This window comes from Pseudophryne corroboree, chromosome 7 (genome assembly GCF_028390025.1).
Source record: "Pseudophryne corroboree isolate aPseCor3 chromosome 7, aPseCor3.hap2, whole genome shotgun sequence".
NCBI classification, from domain to species: Eukaryota; Metazoa; Chordata; class Amphibia; order Anura; family Myobatrachidae; genus Pseudophryne; species Pseudophryne corroboree.
In genome coordinates, this window is record NC_086450.1 from 489,576,581 (window position 1) to 489,598,094 (window position 21,514).

Consider the following 21,514-nt stretch of genomic DNA (forward strand, 5'->3'; position numbering starts at 1 on the left):
TCGGAAACTGCCATCTTGTCGGAAAGATACTGTCACGTCTAACAAGGTTTGAGGATCCGGCAGCTGAGACTCGCCCAAGGAGGGAGTAGACTGGGGATGAGCAAGTCGAGTGGGTTGAATATAGTTCCATCTCATGGAACAAGGGGTAATGAATGACGTAGGTGGGGCCCAGAGTCAGTGGGGTGTAGTTCTTGTGGACGGGGCTGAGGTAGAGAACTGTGGCTGGAGAACGATGACTTAGAAACGGATTTGTAGACAAAGGACTGTGGGTTGCGGCTTGAAAGACGAGGTTGTAAATGATGAACTGCGGAACTGTGAATGATGGTTAAAGACGTGGCTGGAGACAAAGAACCGTGGACTGTGATTTGAAAGACGAGACTGTAGATAATGAGCTGAGGACTGTGGACGGTGGTTCAAGGACGTGGCTGGAGACTATGAACTGTAGACTGTGGCTTGTAAGATGAGGCTGGAGACAACGAGCTGAGGACTGTGGACGGTGGTTCAGAAACGTGGCTGGAGACTATGAACTGTAGACTGTGGCTTGTAAGATGAGGCTGGAGACAACGAGCTGAGGACTGTGGACGGTGGTTCAAGAACGTGGCTGGAGACCAGGATCTGCCGAATGTGGCTCGGAAGATGAGGCAGGAGACCCGGGGTCGACCGTGCCCAGAGGGTCTTACTGGACCGGGTTTTCCAGGAGCGTCTCCACAGGCAGCAGCAGGTTAGGAACGGCGTGACTGCAGCAGCAACTGAGAACTGGCAAAGCAGGGTTAGAAGTAACCAGAATATGGCAGAAATCCTGCCAGCACAGGCTAAAGCACCTACAACAGGGTTGTAACTTGAAGCACTGGCGTCCCTGTCCTAAACCAGCCCCCTTTTATAGGAAGAAGTTTCCCTGGATTGGCTGGAAGAAACAGGAAACAAGAACTTAGCCAGAAGCTTGGTCTCCAACATGGCGGCGCCCAGTACTGCAGACCTTTTATACAGCCATACTGCTCACTGCCCCATGTCTCCTAGGCAACGGTTCAGCAAGAGAGAGCCGCAGCAGTGGCGTCCTGCCGCCAAGAGCGGACCCCCTCACCGCCGCTACCGCTACCCTTACCCCGGACCCGACGCAGCAGCCCTCCTCCGCCGCTGCCCAGCCGCCGCCCAGCCGCCGCCCGTGAAGCCAGCCCCATGGCCCCAGCATACCGGTAAGACCCCAGACGCTGACAGACCCCTCCCTTTGCGGGTGGACTCTGGACACCTATATGGTTTAGCTGGAAACTTGGCATGAAATGTCCGATGAAGTCTTGGGGCATGGACATCATCTGCCTCCTCCCAGGACCTTTCCTCCGGTCCATATCCCTTCCAATTAACAAGGTACTGGAGGCGACCATATCGTCTGCGGGAGTCGAGGATCTTGTGAATTTCAAATTCGTCTCCTTGTACTGATTGGATTTTGGGTGCTTTAGGCAGAGCAGCTCTGAATCGATTGAGTACCAATGGTTTTAAGAGAGAAATATGAAAAGCGTTAGGGATTCTTAAATGCGGAGGCAACTTCACCTTGTAAGCCACAGGATTCAAAACTTTTTCGATTGGGTAGGGCCCAATAAACCTGGGAGCAAACTTTTAAGTAGGAACCCTCAATCTTAAGTTACATGTGGAAACCCAAACCCGATCTCCCACCTTAAAACTTGGTTCAGCTCTTCGCTTCCGATCTGCATAGGTCTTATACCTCTTGGATGTCTTAAGCAAGGCCTTGTGAACTTGTCTCCAGGTCTTGGTAAATTGCCGAAGTGCAGATTCTGCGGCAGAAACCTCGAGCATAGGTAGAAGCTAAAATGTCAGGAACTCTTAGATGATAGCCATAATTAATGAAAAATGGAGAAGATTTTGTGGCAGAGTGATAGAGATTGTTATGGGCAAATTCTGCAAATGGAATGAAGTCCAGCCAGTCGTCCTGAGAGGAGGACATGAATAGGCGCAGAAATGTCTCCAGGTCCTGGTTCACTCTCTCTGTTTGACCATCTGTTTGGGGATGATATCATGAAAAGAAATTTAATTTTACACCGAGAGCAGAACATAGGGACCTCCAAAACTTGGCCACAAACTGAGGACCTCTATTAGACACGATTTCCTGTGGTAGACCGTGGAGACGGAAGATTTCTGTTATGAATAATTTTGCCAACTGGGATGCCGTTGGAAGACCAGCCAAGGGAATGAAGTGTGCCATTTTAGAGAACCGATCAACTATGACCCACACAGTATTTCGTCCAGCAAACGTGAGTAAATTGGTAATAAAGTCCATAGAAATATGCGTCCATGGTCTTTGTGGCACAGGTAATGGATGAAGCAGCCCGGCTGGAGGACCTTTGGGACTTTTATGCTGGGCACTCTTCGGACAAGCAGCCACGAATTCCTGAACGTCAGTCCTGAGATGAGGCCACCAGTAGTAGCGCTGAATGAATTTCAATGTTTTGTGACCACCTGCATGGCCCATGAAAGAGGAGGAGTGAGCCCATATAAGCAATTTCTTGCGTCAATTTGGTGAGACAAATATTCTTCTCGGAGGAGGGAGTGGAGAGGTGTTAGTTGCCGAGAAAAAGGTGGACTCTAAGATGAATTGTTCTTTTGAACAGTCAGAGGGTTCTTCTGAACTTAGGGAACGGGATAATGCGTCTGCCTTTTTGTTGAGGGATCCTGGACGGTAACTAAGTTTGAAGCTGAAACGAGTAAAGAAGAGTGCCCATCTTGCCTGGTGTGGGTTCAGACATCGAGCTGACTGTAAATATAGGAGGTTCTTGTGATCCGTGGTTACCGAGATTGGATGCTGGGCTCCCTCCAACAAATACCTCCACTCCCCAAAAGCTAACTTAAGTGCCAGTAATTCTTGCTCCCCAATAGCGTAATTTTGTTCAGCAGGAGAAAATCTTCGTGAGAAGAATGCACAGGGATGGACCTTCTTGTCCTCGAAGAGCTGGGACAATACTGCTCCTACTCCTACGGTGGAGGCATCAATTTCCACCAGGAATGGGCCGCTGAGATTGGGTTGTCAAAGAATAGGGGCGGTCATGAAGGCCTTCTTTAAAGACGAAAAGGCTTCTAAAGCCTCTGGAGACCACTTGGCAGGATCGGCTCCTTTCCTAGTTAATGCTGTTATGGGAGCTATGACAGAGGAATAATTCTGAACAAATCTTCGGTAGAAGTTAGCGAACCCCAAAAAACGTTGGACCCCCTTAAGGGTAGCTGATAGCGACCAATCCTGAATCGCCTGGACTTTAGCGGGATCCATCTGTAACCTCTGCCCCGAGAGGAAGTAACCGAGGAATGGTATCGTGGGTACTTCGAAGGTGCACTTCTCTAACTTACAGAATAATTGATTCCTCCGTAAATGAGTTAGAACTTCTTTGACTTGTTCTCGATGGGTCTTCAGATCCCTAGAAAAGATGAGGATGTCATCCAGATACACCACCAAACAGTCATAGAGGAGATCTCTGAAAATTTTGTTAACAAATTAATGGAAGACAGCAGGGGCGTTACACAGACCGAAAGGCATTACCAGATATTCATAATGCCCGTCACGAGTATTAAATGCCGTCTTCCATTCGTCACCAGGGCGGATACGTATAAGATTGTAGCTCCCCCGTAGGTCCAACTTGGTGAACACAGTAGCTCCTTTTACACGGTCGAAAAGTTCTGGAATTAGAGGCAAGGGATATCTGTTCTTAATTGTTATGTCATTAAGACCTCTATAGTTAATGCAGGGCCGCAGACCCCCATCCTTCATCTTGACGAAGAAAAACCCAGCCCCGGCCGGAGAGGTGTAAGGCCTGATGAACCCTTTATCTAAATTCTCCTGGATATACTCCGACATGGCCTGTGTATCAGGGAGTGAGAGAAGGTAGATTCGACCTCGGGGAGGAGTCTTGCCTGGAACCAGATCAATGGTGCAATCCCAAGTGCGATGCGGAGGCAAGGTGTCCGCCCCATGCTTACTAAATACATCTTGGAAGGCCTGGTATACTGCAGGCAGGCTGGAAGGGCTAGAAGAACAGAGAGGTCTTACTGAGGGCAAACAGTTCTGGAAGCAGTTCCGTCCCCAGGAGAGAACATCCATGGCTTGCCAATCTATGTGGGGATTGTGTTTTAGTAACCATGGAAATCCTAGGATCAGTTCGTGAGAGGCTTAGGAATTACTAAGAAAGAGATGTTTTCCGAATGAAGAACTCCGACCTTCATCTTAAGAGGAATAGTACGAAGAGTGATAATTCCCTCAGGAATATGACTTCCATCCACTGCAGTAATTGAAATGGTACGCTCCAACCAGACTGTTTGCATCCCAGATCGTCTGACCAGAGCGGATGTAATAAAACTTTCGGCGGCTCCGGAGTCGAGTAGTGCAGGGATGAGAAGGGAGGAAGAAGGGAGCTTCAGATCAGTTAACAAGACAGACTCTTTCTTGGCAAGTAATTCTGAGAATCCTCCTAGCTTGACCTCTCCGGCACAAGCTAGGAGCGGGCGTTTCCCGGACGTTGGCCGCAAGATTTACCAAAATGATCATATGCACCACAATACAGGCATAAGTTCCCTTGTCGCCATCTCTGACGTTCTTCGTTGGAGAGACGAGAACGATTGATCTGCATGGGTTTTTTGGTAGTTGGTGATGATGGTGTTGGCGGAAGAACGACTCGATGCTTGGGACGATCTGACCGTGATCTCTCCATACAGCGTTCTCTGTATCTCAAGTCTAATTTGTTGCAAAGGGAAATTAACTTATCCAACTTATCAGGTACGTCCTGAGTCGCAATGTCATCTTTGAAACCCACTGCATTGTTTTGGATTTCCATCGAACTTACTGGGAGATGGCAAATGCAACCGTGGAAGTGGTACTGGTACAGGAGGAAGCGGGGCCACGGGTGCTAAAGTGGGAGCAGCCGTTGATACTTGAGGAGCCGTCATTGCAACACAGAGAGAATCGAGACGTTCAGACATACTCTGCATGAACTGCACAATTTGTGACTGGGTGGCCTCCTGCTTGCTCAAGCGAGACCAGATATGTGCGGTTGAATCACCTCCTGAGGCCTGATCACCCGTCGAATCCATGAGGCCAGTGCATACTGTCACGTCTAGCAAGGTTTGAGGATCCGGCAGCTGAGACTCGCCCAAGGAGGGAGTAGTCTGGGAATGAGCAAGTCGATGGGGTTGAATATAGTTTCTTCTCATGGAACAAGGGGTAATGAAGGACGTAGGCGGGGCCCAGAGTCAGTGGGGTGTAGTTCTTGTGGACGGGGCTGAGGTAGAGAACTGTGGCTGGAGAACGATGACTTAGAAACGGATTTGTAGACAAAGGACTGTGGGTTGTGGCTTGAAAGACGAGGTTGTAAATGATGAACTGCGGAACTGTGAATGATGGTTAAAGACGTGGCTGGAGACAAAGAACCATGGACTGTGATTTGAAAGACGAGTCTGAAGATAATGAGCTGAGGACTGTGGATGATGGTTCAAGGACGTGGCTGGAGACTATGAACTGTAGACTGTGGCTTGTAAGACCAGGAGAAGGAGAAAAGAAAAGAATGTCTCTTTGTTGGTGCACAAATGAAAGTTAAAAATTAACCTTTAATAGATTCATTAAATTTGTCTAACCACGAAATAAATTATAGTAAGCTTGTATAATATAATCACCATATGTAATAAATGAAAATAAATGTAATACCAAGGTACGCTACCTGTGTCGTGTCTTTATTATTCCTTGAATGTATCAATCAGCCTAATGTTGAATTACTAAATTCTGTGAAATAATAATTACATATATATTAGTGATCCACTTAAAAAGTATCATACATATGGCAATAGGTCTACATAACACACATTAACAGCATTCCGCAATAGCTCCCATTATTCCAAGTCAGATAATGTAATCTCCTATAGTAACTATTCCTGTTATAGTACGTTACAATGTGATTACTGGAGACAGCTTTAATAGGAAAAAAGGGGGAGGGGACATCTAGTGTGTCTCCTTATCAGAGAAATGCTCGTAAGCTGAATGCTATAAATAGCATCAGCATGTAAATGAATGCTGAGTGTTGAACGGATACTGTAGTTACATAGGGATATCTAATAATTCCCCCACTATTCTATATTTTTTGCACATTTTCATATGTTATAATAGTTAGTGCAAGTTGTACAATATTTTGTTCATGTATCCCCACTACAACAATTAAGTGTACATTTAAATATGTCCCTATGTGTTTTCCAAAAAATGGGGCACGTAATTGAGATTTTCAGTGCCCCAGCTGTCTCCAGTAATCACATTGTAACGTACTATAACAGGAATAGTTACTATAGGAGATTACATTATCTGACTTGGAATAATGGGAGCTATTGCGGAATGCTGTTAATGTGTGTTATGTAGACCTATTGCCATATGTATGATACTTTTTAATTGGATCACTAATATATATGTAATTATTATTTCACAGAATTTAGTAATTCAACATTAGGCTGATTGATACATTCAAGGAATAATAAAGACACGACACAGGTAGCGTACCTTGGTATTAAATTTATTTTCATTTATTACATATGGTGATTATATTATACAAGCTTACTATAATTTATTTCGTGGTTAGACAATTTTAATGAATCTATTAAAGGTTCATTTTTAACTTTCATTTGTGCGCCAACAAAGAGACATTCTTTTCTTTTCTCCTTCTCCTGTATAACATTACTTGTCTCTGGTAGCACCCCCGAACGTCCTACAATCAATATTTAATGAAACTGATGGACATTTGTTGGGGTTTCCTCTTATAAATATTTAGAAATTCAACAGCTGGTGCAGAACATACCCATTTTCCCCCCATTCCCTGTATATCTTAAGCTTGTAAGACAAGGCAGGAGACAACGAGCTTAGGACTGTGGACGGTGGTTCAAGAACGTGGCTGGAGACTATGAACTGTAGACTGTGGCTTGTAAGATGAGGCTGGAGACAACGAGCTGAGGACTGTGGACGGTGGTTCAAGAACGTGTCTGGAGACAAGAATCTGCGGACTGTGGCTCAGAAGATGAGGCAGGAGACCCGGGGTCGACCGTGCCCAGAGGGTCTTACTGGACCGGGTTTTCCAGGAGCGTCTCCACAGGCAGCATTAGGTTAGGAACGGCAGGACTGCAGTAGCAACTGAGAACCGGCAAAGCAGGGTTAGAAGTAACCAGAATACGGTAGGAATCCTGGGAGCACAGGCTAAAGCACCTACAACAGGGTTGTAACTTGAAGCACTGGTGTCCCTGTCCTAAACCAGCCCCCTTTTATAGGGAGAAGTTTCCCTGGATTGGCTGGAAGAAACAGAAAACAAGAACTATGCCAGAAGCTTGGTCTCCAACATGGCGGCGCCCAGTACTACAGACCTTTTATACAGCCATACTGCTCACTGCCCCATGTCTCCTAGGCAATGGTTCAGCAAGAGAGAGCCGTTGCAGTGGCGTCCTGCCACCACGAGCGGACCCCCTCACTGCCGGTACCGCTACCCTTAACCCGGTCCTGACGCAGCAGCCCTCCTCCGCCGCTGCTGCACGTGAAGCCAGCCCCGCGACCCCAGCGTACCGGTAAGACCCCGGACGCTGACAGATGTCAGCTTCCGACTGGAATAGGTCGGAAGGGGTTCCGACCTATTCAATCCAGGTTTAGTTTTTCCAACAAGTTGGGAAAACCAACTTGGCGGAATGCTTCCGGAATACATGCATGTATTGTCGGAAGTGGGGCCAAACCCAACAGGTTTTAGCCCAGTTTCCAACAATGTCAATCTGATTTGAAAAAAAGTTGGATTGACACTTTTGGGAATCGGCCAAACCTGTCGGGTTTGGCCCAGCATTGAATAGAGAGCTGTTAGGTCCTTTCCGTCGAAAAGGACCTGACAGCATTTGAATATACCATTTAGACTCTCCTCAGGGATTTGTGACATTTCTGTTTCTGAGCACAGTTTGTTCTTCTGCCATAGTGGTTTTTAGTTTTTTTTACACCTCTTCTAGACTCAGAGTGAAAAATTTTTGCATTGTCATGAGAGGGAGAAGAAGATGCCTCATTGACAGTTGCAGAACCACCACTCAGAAATAAATGCCAAGGCCTGAGCCTTTCCTTGCCACTGCGTGTGGTGGATGGCATGTTGGCATTTTTATGATTTTCTGCAACAAACCACCTCTTTATAAGAGGTGTCTTTTTCTTTAACACTGTATGCTGTTTTTTTTATTTTATATGCCCTGATTTAAACCTGCTATGCCCATGAGCATCGGCTTTAGTAGATGACGTTGCTGGACTTGCATCGTCATCAAAACTGGTGGCAGCAGCTGCTGCACTAGTATTTGGTTGCTCTTCTCTAAACTGATAGTTATACATTTGTCAAGTCGCAATTCACTGTGCGGATCACAGATCTTATAGATGCACATCAACAAAGCGCACTTAAGTAAAGGGCACCAACCATCCAGTACAAAAACAATATATATATTTTATATATATATATATATATATATATACACAAACAAGTATAGAAAACCAAGCACTCACCACCCCAGAAGCGGGTTGCAGTATCTGCACTCACCACTCATAGGGTGGGGTGCATGCAGCCCATGGCCACCTACCCAAATACATACAAATAGAAAATTCAGCACTCACCATAGCAAGCTCACTTGTCCTCACAACATCAATAAATAAATGATGGGGGTTTAGTTAGTGAATTGGCTGCAAACCGCTCGCCAAGGTACCCCACCTTCATGCAGGTCCTACACTATCACAAAGCCTTAAAAATTAAACCTGGCAACTAACTAAACCCCCATCATTTATTTATTGATTTTGTGAGGACAAGTGAGCTTGCTATGGTGAGTGCTGACTTTTCTATTTGTATATATATATATATATATATATATAAAATTTTTCTATTTTTAAACCTGCAGCTCAGTTTCAACAGCGTGGATCACAGGGCTTACAAAGTGCACCAGCCAACCACTACAAAACCAATAGATATATTGTACTGTATGTGTTTTTTTTTCTTCTATTTTTAAACTTGCAGTTCGGTTCCAACTGCATGGATCACAGGGCTTATAGATGTACGTGAGCAAAACACACTTGTGTAAAGCCCAGCCAATACAGCAGAGTACAGCGCAACACACAGCAGCGTGCAGCGGGCCCCTATATCCACAGTCACTATACTGCACAGGCACAATTAAAGCCTCTGGATAGACACAGCAGAGTTTAGTGCAGCGTGCTCCGATGTACACTGTCACTAAACTACACACCTCCACTTTGTGAAGTCTGGAGTCTCACGAGTCTGGACACGGCACAGCCATAACTGCAGAGTATAGTGCAGCATGCCATGTGCCCTATATACACTGTCACTAACTAATAAAGGAGGGGACCCACGTGCAGCCTCCGTTGCGGGCCCCCTACTCTCCGGCATAATGCCAGAGTCTACTGCGCATGCACAGGTCTCCGGGAATATATCACCCGCGCCTTGTTCCAGGGGGGACATCTCCTGTGCGCATGCGCAAATCACTTGGAAATAGCTGCAATAGCCATTTTCCGACTGATTTGCGTCCACACTGAAGGACCACTGCCGCGGGACTCCAGAGGGGTAAGTATAATATAAAGGTGCAGTGTATGCAGTGTGGGCCCCCATGGACCCAGGGGCCCGTGTGCACCGCACACACTGCACCCATTCTAGAAACACCTATGGCCACTATACTGCACCTCCACTTAGTGAAGTCTGGAGTCTGGACACATGACAGCAAAAGCTGCAGAGTATAACGCAGAAAACAGCAGCGTGCACTGAGTGAAATGGCGCCGAATCCTGGCCACGGCACCTTATATGGAAGCCAAGTCTTACGAGAATCCGAAGCCGGTAAGATGATTTTCAGCCTCAACGTGGAATCTGAGTCTTGCAGGAACACCTGAGCCGTGGCAGAACTCACATTACCAATGTTTGAAGCGGCTCAGATTTCATGCAATCTAAACCTCTCATCTCTAATAGGAAGATGTGCGGCTGGCACATTTCGTGTTTTGTGTTTTGGTTTTGGATCTGGATCACCGCTCATGTTTTGGATCTGGATTGGTTTTGCCAAAACCACCCTTTCGGGTTTTGGTTTTGGATCTGGATGATTTTTGAAAAAACATAAAAACAGCTAAAATGATAAATCACAGAATTCGGGGGTAATTTTGATCCCACAGTATTATTAACCTAAATAACATTCATTTCCACTCATTTCCAGTCTATTCTGAACACCCCACACCTCACAATATTATTTTTAGGCCAAAAGGTTGCGCCCAAGGTCGCTGGATGACTAAGCTAAGCGACACAAGTGTGCGGCACAAACACCTGGCCCATCTAGGAGTGGCACTGCAGTGTCAGGCAGGATGGCAGATTTAAAAACTAGGCCCCAAACAGCACATACTTGACAATGTACGTGACTTTAATTTACTTTAATTGTCACTTGACAATGACTTCTGATGAATGCGCTGCAGGTGACGTATAAGGGAGGATGTTCCGAGGTGGTTAACGTCCTTACTCATACTTATTACAGTGTGACAAAGGCAACACACGGCTTGACACCTGTTGTCCGGATTTGTGGAGAAATTATTCTACACCAAAAAGGTGGCTTTTTTGGTATTTTGCCCAGGCATTACAATGGGCTTATTCATCTCACGGACAACAACTGTCTCCACCGATGCCTGATTTAAACAAACCACATCACCATCAGAATCCTCCTCGTCAACTTCCTCCTCAGCGCTAGCAACGCCCATATCCTCATCCTGGTGTACTTCAACAGTGACATACTCAATTTGAATATCAGGAAAAGGACTGCGGGTGCTCCTTTCAGCACTTGCAGGGGGTGTGCAAATGGTGGAAGGAGCCACCTCTTCCTGTCCAGTGTTGGGAAGGTCAGGCATGGCAACCGCCGACACACTTGGACTCTCCTTGGGGATTTGTGATACCATGTCAGAGCGCACAGTTCTTTTCTATGCTTTTGCCAGCTTAACTCTTTTCATTTTTATAGCAGTCTGATGAGGGCTTCTATCGTCATGTGAAGCTGAACCACTAGTCATGAACATAGGCCAGGGCCTCAGCCGTTCCTTGCCACTCCGTGTCGTAAATGGCATATTGGCAAGTTTAGGTTTCTCCTCCGACCTTTTAAATTAATTTTTTTGGGTCATTTTACTGAACTTTGGCTTTTTGGATTTTACATGCCCTCTACTATCACATTGGGCATCGGCCTTGGCAGACAATGTTGATGTCATTTCATCACCTATGTCATGACTAGTGGCAGCAGCTTCAGCACTAGGAGGAAGTGGTTCTTGATCTTTCCCTATTTTATCCTCCAAATTTTTGTTCCATTATTTTTCTGGAGTTATATAACAATATGCGGCCCAGGAGAGTGTACCTCTACACCACACACACACAGCAAACCCTGTAAAAATTATGGATAATAACCCTTTTATTTGGAGTTATTATAATAATATGCAGCACAGGAGAGCGTACCCCTAAACTACGCACGGCAAAGCCTGTAAAAATTGTTTGGATAATAACGCTTTTATTTAGAGCTATTATAATAATATGCAGCACAGGACAGCATACCCCTAAACTACACAGGGCAAACCCTGTAAAAATTATTTGGATAATAACCCTTTTATTTGGAGTTATTGTAATATTATGCAGCACAGGAGAATGTACCCCTAAACCACACACACACCACTAGCGAGCGATCAATTTGGAATGACCCCCAAAGTACAGGGCAGACTGTGCACCATCAAATCACTATTAATGACACCAGAAAGGGGGGTAGCTTGCTCCTGACTTATAGGGGGCGGGATTTTGTATTGTCTTCTTTTTTTTTTTTTTTGCATTATGTGACAGTGTATGATCTAACAGCATTACATGACCTTTAATTTCCTATAGGAATACATAGAGAAGAAAAAAAGTGGATTTTTCGAGATGAACGACAGGCAGTCTTACAAGTATTGCTGGAAGCTGATTAAAAAACACTCAGAATACTTTGAGACAGCTCTAAAATATGACTTTGACTACGGGCGAGGCGGGTACCAGAAGTTTAAAGAGAATTTGAAGCTCTTAAAAGAGAAATACTTTAGTGAGCCACATAAAGGCACACAGGTAGGTGATGGCGTTATTGCACTGTATAGCACAGGGATAGGCAACATGCCCTGCCAAAGTTATAGCATGCCCTAACAGCAAAACTGTTTCAGGGCATGCTGGGATATACAGTTCCACAGCAGCTGGTGTGCAGCAGGTTGCCACACCTGGTATAGAGGAATGCTTCATATCTTTTGTATGATTCTGACAATCTGACAAACATGATTGTATAAAGGGCAACTAAGCACAAAATAAATTAAGAGAAAACTTGTCTGACTGAGTGTAGCCACGAAGAGAGCTGCACTAAGGCTTTGGGGGGTCCGGGACCCTTAAGACTGGGGGTCCTAAAGAACAACATTTGTGATACAGGGATCGGGACACGGGGTTATTCAGAGTTGTTAGCAAACCAAAAAAGTTAGCAACTGGGTAAAATTATTCTGCACTGCAGGTGGGGTAGATGTAACGTGGGTTAGATTTGGGTGGGTTATATTGTTTCTGTGCAGGGTAAATACTGGCTGCTTTATTTTTAGTTTGACCACACCCCACCCAAATCTAACTCTCTCTGCACATGTTACATCTGCAGTGCACGTTATATCTGCCCCACCCAGAGCCGTCTTAACAGCAGGGTAGGCCCCTGGGCAAAGCTATACACTGGGGCCCCTGCCCATCCTCCAGCGGTAGGGGTGGGGGGTGCTATCAGCGGCAGCTTTGATGTCCCTCGGGCAGTGGGGGGTGTTCTATCTGGGGAGGGTATAGGTGATCCTGCCGATTACCATATCAACACTGGGATCACGATGTGTAGATTGCTGGCAGGTGGGGGCCAGCGCAACATAACCCCTTGCATGCCTGCTGTGCTCACCACAGGTTCTATTCCCACTCTATGGGTGTTGTGGACGAGTGGGAATAGTCCCTGTTAGTCGGCATGCCGACTGTCAGTCTTTCAAGTGTTCCATATCCCAGCTGTAGTAATGTGACCGGCACATAACTACATCCCATTCTATCTTTTGCTCGGCATGTAGGACCTGGATCAGTAATTTCTGCTAATTACTCCTTTACTGCACAGATGGTGGGAGATGGGGCGGGAGGAGAACAGTTCTGATCTGTAGAAGGGGCATTAGGCTGATGTAGGGGCCCCGGTACATGACTTCCAAGGTGGTAGGGGGTGTTTAATACGCAGGGGAGGGTGGATAGTGGAGTGGGCTTAATATTCATCATTTTCCAGTGTGAGGGCAGCTTGCCTGACTGCAGATATATCCAGTACCTGGAAATAGATTTCTTAGCTTTGAATGGGATGAAACACTAGAGAGACCCACCTTTCAGGAGGTACTGGGGACACCATTCAGGAGGTACTGGGGACACCTTTCAGGAGGTACTGGGGACACCTTTCAGGAGGTACTGGGGACAATTGTCAGTAGGTACTGGGGACACCTGTCAGGAGATACTGGGGACACCTTTCAGGAGGTACTGGGGACAATTGTCAGTAGGTACTGGGGACACCTGTCAGGAGATACTGGGGACACCTTTCTGGAGGTACTGGGGACACCTGTCAGGAGATACTGGGGACACCTTTCAGGAGGTACTGGGGACACCTGTCAGGAGATACTGGGGACACCTTTCAGGAGGTACTGGGGACACCTTTCAGGAGGTACTGGGGACACCTGTCAGGAGGTACTGGGGACTTTGGGATCAGAGTTCAGGAACCAGAGCAATCCACCGATAAAAATCTAAAACTGCATATTAGGTGTGTGGAGCTGGAGCAGGGAACAGCTGCTGGAAGGCTGATATCTCTGGTTCTGGGCATAGTAGAGACAAGCTGCCAGTGTCCATCGAAAGGGGAGAGTCCCAGCTTTTGGATTATACCCTCAAAAAAGCTCTCTAAGTCAGACAGAACCCGAGATATCTGGCTGGGAAGAGCAATTAACATGTTAGGATGGGGTTGAAGTCAGATATCTCTGGGTCCCCAGGGACGATTTTCAAAAATCTGGTAACCCTGGAAAGAGGGGACCATCAGCTATCAGCCTAGGGACCTTATACTCCTGGGGCCCTTGGGTAAGTGACAATTGAGCCCAATACGATAAAACGGCCCTGGCCTCACCTGCACTTGCTAACTTTTTTTGGTTTGTTAACAATCCTGAATAACCCCCATAGTGCACAAGCCTGCAGAATGCACATGAACCGGGAGTATGGCCACACGTCACATGAAAATTTCATTTCAAATTGTAAGCATCGCTTCACCAGCTGCTGTGAAGCCCCCAGTAGCACTCACACAGAAGGTGGAGCGTTCCTTCCCTACCTTTTCTCCAATTACGTGCGGGGTATGGGAGGCAGAGCCTTTCCTGTAATACTAATGTATATGTCAGACTTTTTTAATTATATAAAGGAAATGAGTATAATACCCACATGTTTATACTGCTGCAACTGTGTATAATGCCCACATGTATGTATTGCTGCACCTGTGTATAATACCCACATGTATGTATTGCTGCACCTGTGTATAATGCCCACATGTATATACCGCTGTGCCTGTGTATAATGCCCACATGTATATACTGCTGCACCTGTGTATAATGCCCACATGTATATACTGCTGAACCTGTGTATAATGCCCACATGTATATACCGCTGCGCCTGTTTATAATGCCCACATGTATATACTGCTGCAACTGTGTATAATGCCCACATGTATATATAACGCTACTCCTGTGTATAATACCCACATGTATATACTGCTGCAACTGTGTATAATGCCCACATGTATATACCGCTGCACCTGTGTATAATGCCCACATGTATATACTGCTGCACCTGTGTATAATACCCACATGTATATACTGCAGCAACTGTGTATAATGCCCACATGTATATACCGTTGCACCTGTGTATAATGCCCACATGTATATACTGCTGCACCTGTGTATAATACCCACATGTATATACTGCTGCAACTGTGTATAATGCCCACATGTATATACTGCTGCACCTGTGTATAATGCCCACATGTATATACCGCTGCACCTGTGTATAATGCCCACATGTATATACTGCTGCACCTGTGTATAATACCCACATGTATATACTGCTGCAACTGTGTATAATGTCCACATGTATATACCGCTGCTCCTGTGTATAATGCCCACATGTATATACCGCTGCACCTGTGTATAATACCCACATGTATATACTGCTGCAACTGTGTATAATGCCCACATGTGTATACCGCTGCACCTGTGTATAATGCCCACATGTATTTACTGCTATCTTTTATTAAGAAAAATTGCAACATACATTACATAAATATGGTAAAACTCATAAAAATAGGACATACTATATACATTGAATTGTTGCCCAATAATCCAAACCAAAAAGCAACAAAGCTTATATAACTATACGCAATGTCAATATTGCTTAACATCTAAGCAAAAAACAACCTACTATATGCAAACAACACATCTCGTAACCATAAGCAATGAAAAGATGAAATGAAGTCTTTTAGTCACATGCAAACCGCTTTAATTAAAAAAAAAACAGAAAAAAGAAAATCTACGGGAAGGTGAAGGATAGGAAGCCATAAGATGAACAAGAAAAGGACTCCTGCTACCCACTCAAGGGGGTTTCAGGTGGCGCCAGAGCTTGGACCACCCGACAGCATCCAACCTCTTCCTGTCCATATCTATCATCCTCTTAACCTCGTGCAGAATATTTCCCATCACCTCCTCACAGGGGAGGACCTTTGCTCTGAGGGAAACCTGACACCGTGCACCCCATGTGTGAAACCTAACTGCTAAACTAACTATAAAAATTGTGGTTAAATCAAACCTTCTATACCCTTTGAATGCCCCACCCACTCAGGGTAACTAAGCCCCGAAAGGCACGGGATGCGTAAGGCCCTTGATACCGCTCTGTAAACCTTTATATTGAAGGGACACTCAAGGAGGAAATGGTCCATTGTCTCCACCTCCCCTAGACATTCCTCACGTGGGCAGCCACGATCATTGGCATTTCGACACTTGAGGTTACCCCGCACATAAAGCCTCCCTTGGAAGGAAAGCCAGGCAATATCTCTGAACTTCAGTGGGATTCTTTGAGAATTAATCAAAGACAACCCATCTGAGCAGACACTGCCTGGACAGTCCCTTAACGACAGCGGAGCATAAAAGTGAGTCCGCAAAATTCTTCTCTCGATCTCCCTTCTAGAGAAGTTTTTGACTTCACCCACCTCCAGCCCCCAAAGCCTCGTCATCTTCAAGCACAGTATAACGTAGATCGGGAGGTAGCCATGCCGGACTCGAAAGGTTTTTACTTGGCCACCATCCATCCATAACCTGAGGAAGGGAAACACCCAGGCCCTAAAACTCTCTACCCATCGAGGGGGAGTTCTTAGAAACAAACTCCCTAGATTCAGTTTTAAAAACGTTGTAGCAAAAAACACCACAGGGTTGACCATACTCAGCCCCCCCTGTTCCCTCGATCTGTAGGTGATCCCTCTCTTGACCAGATTCATTTTATTCCCCCATAACATCAGGAAGAATAAAGAATTAATCTTGGCCCACAAAGACTGTGGCAAAAAGCACACATAACTGACATACAGAAAAAGCGGACTCAGATAGGTTTTGCATAAGTCAACCCTCTCCCTGAGAGAAAGTTGCCATCTTCTCCAGGACTGCACCTTCCTGGTAGCATCTTCCAGCCTCTTCTCCCAATTCTGAGTGGCATAATCACCACAGCCAAATTTGATACCTAGATTTTTTTATCTCTGGACTGGCACGGGGGAGGCTATCCGGAAGGGTAAACTCATCACCTTCCTTCCCCATCCAGAAAGCTTCACACTTATCCTGATTGATTCTGGAGCACGAAGCCTCAGAGTACTCACAGATAAGATGTTCCATGCCACGTGCCTCTGCCACAGATGACAGGACTACAGTAACATCATCTGCGTAGGCCACCACCCTCAGCGGCAACCCAGGGCCCAGCTGAACCCCTGCCACAGCACCACTCTCAATCCTCCGCACAAAAGGATCAATTGCAAATACATATAGAAGGGGGCTCAGGGGACACCCCTGATGGACACCCGAGTCGACCGCAAAAGCAGGGCCTACCCAGCCATTGACAAGTGGGAAGCTTTCGGCCTGATTGTAAATGACACGTAGCCAATCTACCACCCTCACTGGAAGACCATACCTCTCCAGAACAGCCCACCTGTACTGATGATTAACTCGGTCAAAAGCCTTGGACTGATCCAATGCCAGCAAATACTTTCCCCACTTTTCAGCACAAAATTGCTCCACAGCCTCCCGGATGCCAAGGACAGCAATAAAAGTGCTTCGGCCTTTTACAGTGCAATGCTGAGACGGAGAAAGTAACAGCCCGGAAACTTCCATCAGCCGGTTAAAGAGTACCTTTGCCAGAATCTTTCTGTCTGTATTAAGAAGAGCGATGGGGTGCCAGTTCTCAACACGCACTTACCTTTAGACAATAATATGAGAGCAGAGGATCTCATAGAGGGAGGGAGTGATCCCTTACCCAGGCTTTCATTAAATACCTCCATGAGACGAGGAGCCAAGATGTCTGAAAAAGGTTTAAAAAATTCAGATGTTAACCCATCTGGGCCCGGAGATTTTTTTATAGACAAACCGTCTATGGCTCTCTTGACCTCCTCCACTGTCACATCACTCCCCAGAGAGTCAAAAGAAGGATCAAGTTGCTCAAGCCCAGGTGTCTCCCTCAGAAACCGATCCATCCTCTCTCTGATGAGTGGCTGCTCAGACAAAAGGCCGGAGTAATAGGACCTGATGACTCCCAATATACCCTCCGTCTTCATGAAGAGTACCCTGGTCATCAAACATGCCCTGGACCTCCCTCAAATCAACTGATTTTCAGCAACTCTGGTAGGGTGAGTGGTACTTCCCATAATCCCTCTCCAGAATCAAGGAAGCCAGGCGATCGTACTGATATTCCTTCATCTGAGCCTTCACCCGGGAGATTTCCTCACTATCTCCACGCTCAGAGATCAAGTAATCCAGTATCTTTCTCAGGCTATGGTAGATACATCTCTTTGTCAAGTTTTTCCTGGCTACCAGCCTTTGAAAAAGCCTTTGAATTCTCTTTTTACACTCCTCCCACCACTGAGACCTACTCCAACCAGCCTCCAGACGTGTTTCCTGTAGTTGAAGAAAGTCTCTAAAGTACTGTCTAACTCCCTCCTCCTTCAGGAGCTCGGAATTCAAACTCCAAAGGCCCCGGCCTTTCTGAGGGGTTTCTGAGACGTTCAAAGCAACACACAGAAAAACGTGATCGGAGAACTCTACTTGCTTTGTCTCAGGAGGCAAAGTTTTCGAGGACTACTTAACAAAAAAACTATCTATCCTAGACCTACGACTACCACAATGATAGGTGAAACCCGTGAGGTCTGGGAAATGGCGAACGTGCACATCCACCAGACCAGCCTCTCTAACCATGCTAACTAGAAAATTGGAATCATAGCCCAGGGTCGCCTTTGTGCTCCCTCTGTCTTTTGGCCTAATGACGGTGTTAAAATCACCTCCAAAGACAATCTGACGGGCCATAAAACGAAACGGTTTTATCTCCCTGAAAAGACATTTCCTGTCCCACTTTGACTGGGGCACATAGATGTTTATTAGCTTCGGGTCATGTCCTCTCAGGTTGACATCTAAAACCATGCACCTACCTACTTGTAAATCTATAATCGTGTGCACGTTTACCATATCAGTAAAAAGCACTACCAACCCACTGGACGCCTCGGCCGCAAGAGACCAGAAGTAAGGACCCCGCTTCCACAGACACTTGGCCGATGGAGTGTGGCCAAGTCACTTACCCTGGTCTCCTGCAAAAATAAAAAGTCAACATCAACCTGTTGAAAAAGTCGAAGGCCAAGAAACGAGCACGTTCGGAAAACGCGGAAGCCACATTAATGGTGGCACATCGTATAGGTTGGGGATCCATGTTTCTTGGATTATAGATGTAGGACCCCATTCACTTTTTCTTTGCTTGTCTTTTAGAATCCTCGTCCGAGGACCCTACTCTTTTACACGTAACCCCGAAGGGAAGAACATCCTCGTCAGACAAAGATTTCTTCCACCTCCCCCTCCTCCACCCCACCAACAACTGAGACGGCAGTCTCACAGAACAGACCCTTAGAGCCCTCTACAACAACACCCTCCCTAATATCACACCCCTCCCCATTTGCAACACTGTCTGGGGGAGGATCCGGATCAGGGGCTTTTGGGGCAATAATAAAAGAACCGCCCCAGGATCATCCCCACCAGAGGACTCTAAAGGAGAATAGGTAAGGCTCCCCGCCTCAAGGCCAGGAGTCTCCTCCACCACCATCACCTCTCCCGGAGATTGAGGGGCCTTCCCCTCTGAACTGTGCACTACCCCAACCTTATTTAATAGCGTTCCCAAGGCCTGACTTAACTCTGTCCCTGTAGGATCCCACTATAGATCCCCCTAAGAACTATCTAAATGCTTGGTTTTGCTCTGAACTTTACCACATCCCCCCTTTTCCTGTTTAGCTTTGACCATAACTGCCACCCCATCAACAGACAGAATAGAGGCCTGTTTTGGCTTTTTACTTTTAGAAGTATTCGGAACAAACACCAGCTCTTTTCCCCCAACCATGACTACCTCCCCCTCATCCTCATCATCAGCGGAGGACAAAACGTCAAACCTATTAGAGCATACAATGTCCACCCCCCTCTTTTTCAGCTTCTTCCTCTTGCCTTTACTAACTGCCTGAAAAGATGCTTCCACCCTATCGACCTGGACTTTCCCTACCCCGCCAGCTTCTAGTTTCCTCAACATATCCTGATGCTGTAAAGCATAGGTTCTCAAACTCGGTCCTCAGGACCCCACACGGTGCATGTTTTGTTGGTCTCCTCACAGAATCGCAATTGAAATAATTAGCTCCACCTGTGAACCTTTTACAATGTGTCAGTGAGTAATTAATACACCTGTGCACCTGCTGGGTTACCTGCAAAACATGCACTTTGTGGGGTCCTGAGGACCGAGTTTGAGAACCTGTGCTGTAAAGCAACCACCATGTTATCCTCACGACTGGGCCTGATTTCTAGTGCCTCCTCAACCATCCCTGCATCATGATTATGCAATGCTTTAGGGCACCGACTATAGGGATGGCCATCCACTCAGCAGAGATTGCACCTCACCTTATTACACTCACGGGACCCGTGCCCCACCTGGCCACACAGAGCACATTTAACCACCGTACAATCATTACTAAGGTGGCGAATGTCACCACACTTGTGACAAGTTCTGGGCTGCCCATGATAGAAACACTGAAGCCGGTCATGGCCAATATAAGCAGCATATGGTATGTGCTTAGTCTCAGCCCCTACCTGGTGAAACCTCACAAAGGCCGAATAGGCACCACCCAGACCCCCTTAGTGTAATCAAATTTCTCAAGCGGTGACAACACTGTGCAGGACCTGGACAACCAATATACGGTATCCATGGATGGTAGTGACTCATTGCGCACAAGAACAGTAATCTTTACCCTATCCTGCCTGGTGATGGTGTTGGTTTTAAAATGGCAGTACAGATCCTTGTTCTTGTTCTTCTCCCATTGGGAGCCAAAAGCTTGCAAGCCATTCAGGGAGAGGAAGCTCAGATCAAAGTCGGGAGTTCTCACTGGATGGATGCACGCAAAAAGGTCTACAGCCCTAAAACCCAGCGAGAATACTATATCCAAGAACTCCGACTTTGAAGGAGCCTCCCCCTCCCCTACCCGTCTAAACTGAACCACGTTACGCCTTTTTATAGGCTGACCCCCACTTACCCCTAGCTGAGGACCAGTACTAGCCCAACCAGAACCCTCCAAAGTTTTGGAATATGAACCAGATCCTGGTCTAACCACAGGAGAGATTACAGGAAGACCCTTGGGTGCCTGAACATTTACCTTCTTACTGACCTCTATACCCGCACTACCAGCCCCACCAGCCATCCTAGTTTGGTTTGCCTGGATCAAGCATACGGCCGCTAAAGCCCTCACAGGCATATCCATATCTCCGTAAACTGTTTCTACTAGTGTAGTCTCCTCAGGGGTTAAGCTGCTCTTATCAGTCCTTGGGCCAATCCTTGCCCAGTTTTTAATATGGCTTCATACTCTGGAATTCCCATTGATACAGTTAATGATGTCACTCGCGATGTCACACATGATGCGTCTTTGGCCCTGCCCCCCTCAGCCACCACAGCGACTAAGCCAGAGCCAGTTGCCGCAGGCTTACAGGGAGAGCCAGCCTCAGCATCTACCACGGCCCGCGCCGTCCCCATATCCGCAGCTTCAGAGACAAGTGCATCGGGAGCAAGTCCACAGAAAGCAGTAGCAGCCACCAGTGCTCCGGCACCCACCGCCACCCTGGTAGCCAGCA

The 21,514-nt window shown here is 46.5% G+C and overlaps 1 protein-coding gene across 2 annotated transcripts in view; it reads left to right on the forward strand.

Moving 5' to 3' along the window:
- The window catches only part of LOC134945700 (guanylate-binding protein 1-like), a 201,873-nt gene that overhangs the window by 74,341 nt on the left and 106,018 nt on the right, over window positions 1-21,514 (forward strand). For both annotated transcript variants that reach the window (XM_063935144.1, XM_063935145.1), the window contains exon 9: window positions 11,919-12,131. In XM_063935144.1, coding sequence (XP_063791214.1) covers window positions 11,919-12,131 — 213 coding nt within the window. The remainder of the gene's footprint in view (window positions 1-11,918; window positions 12,132-21,514) is intronic.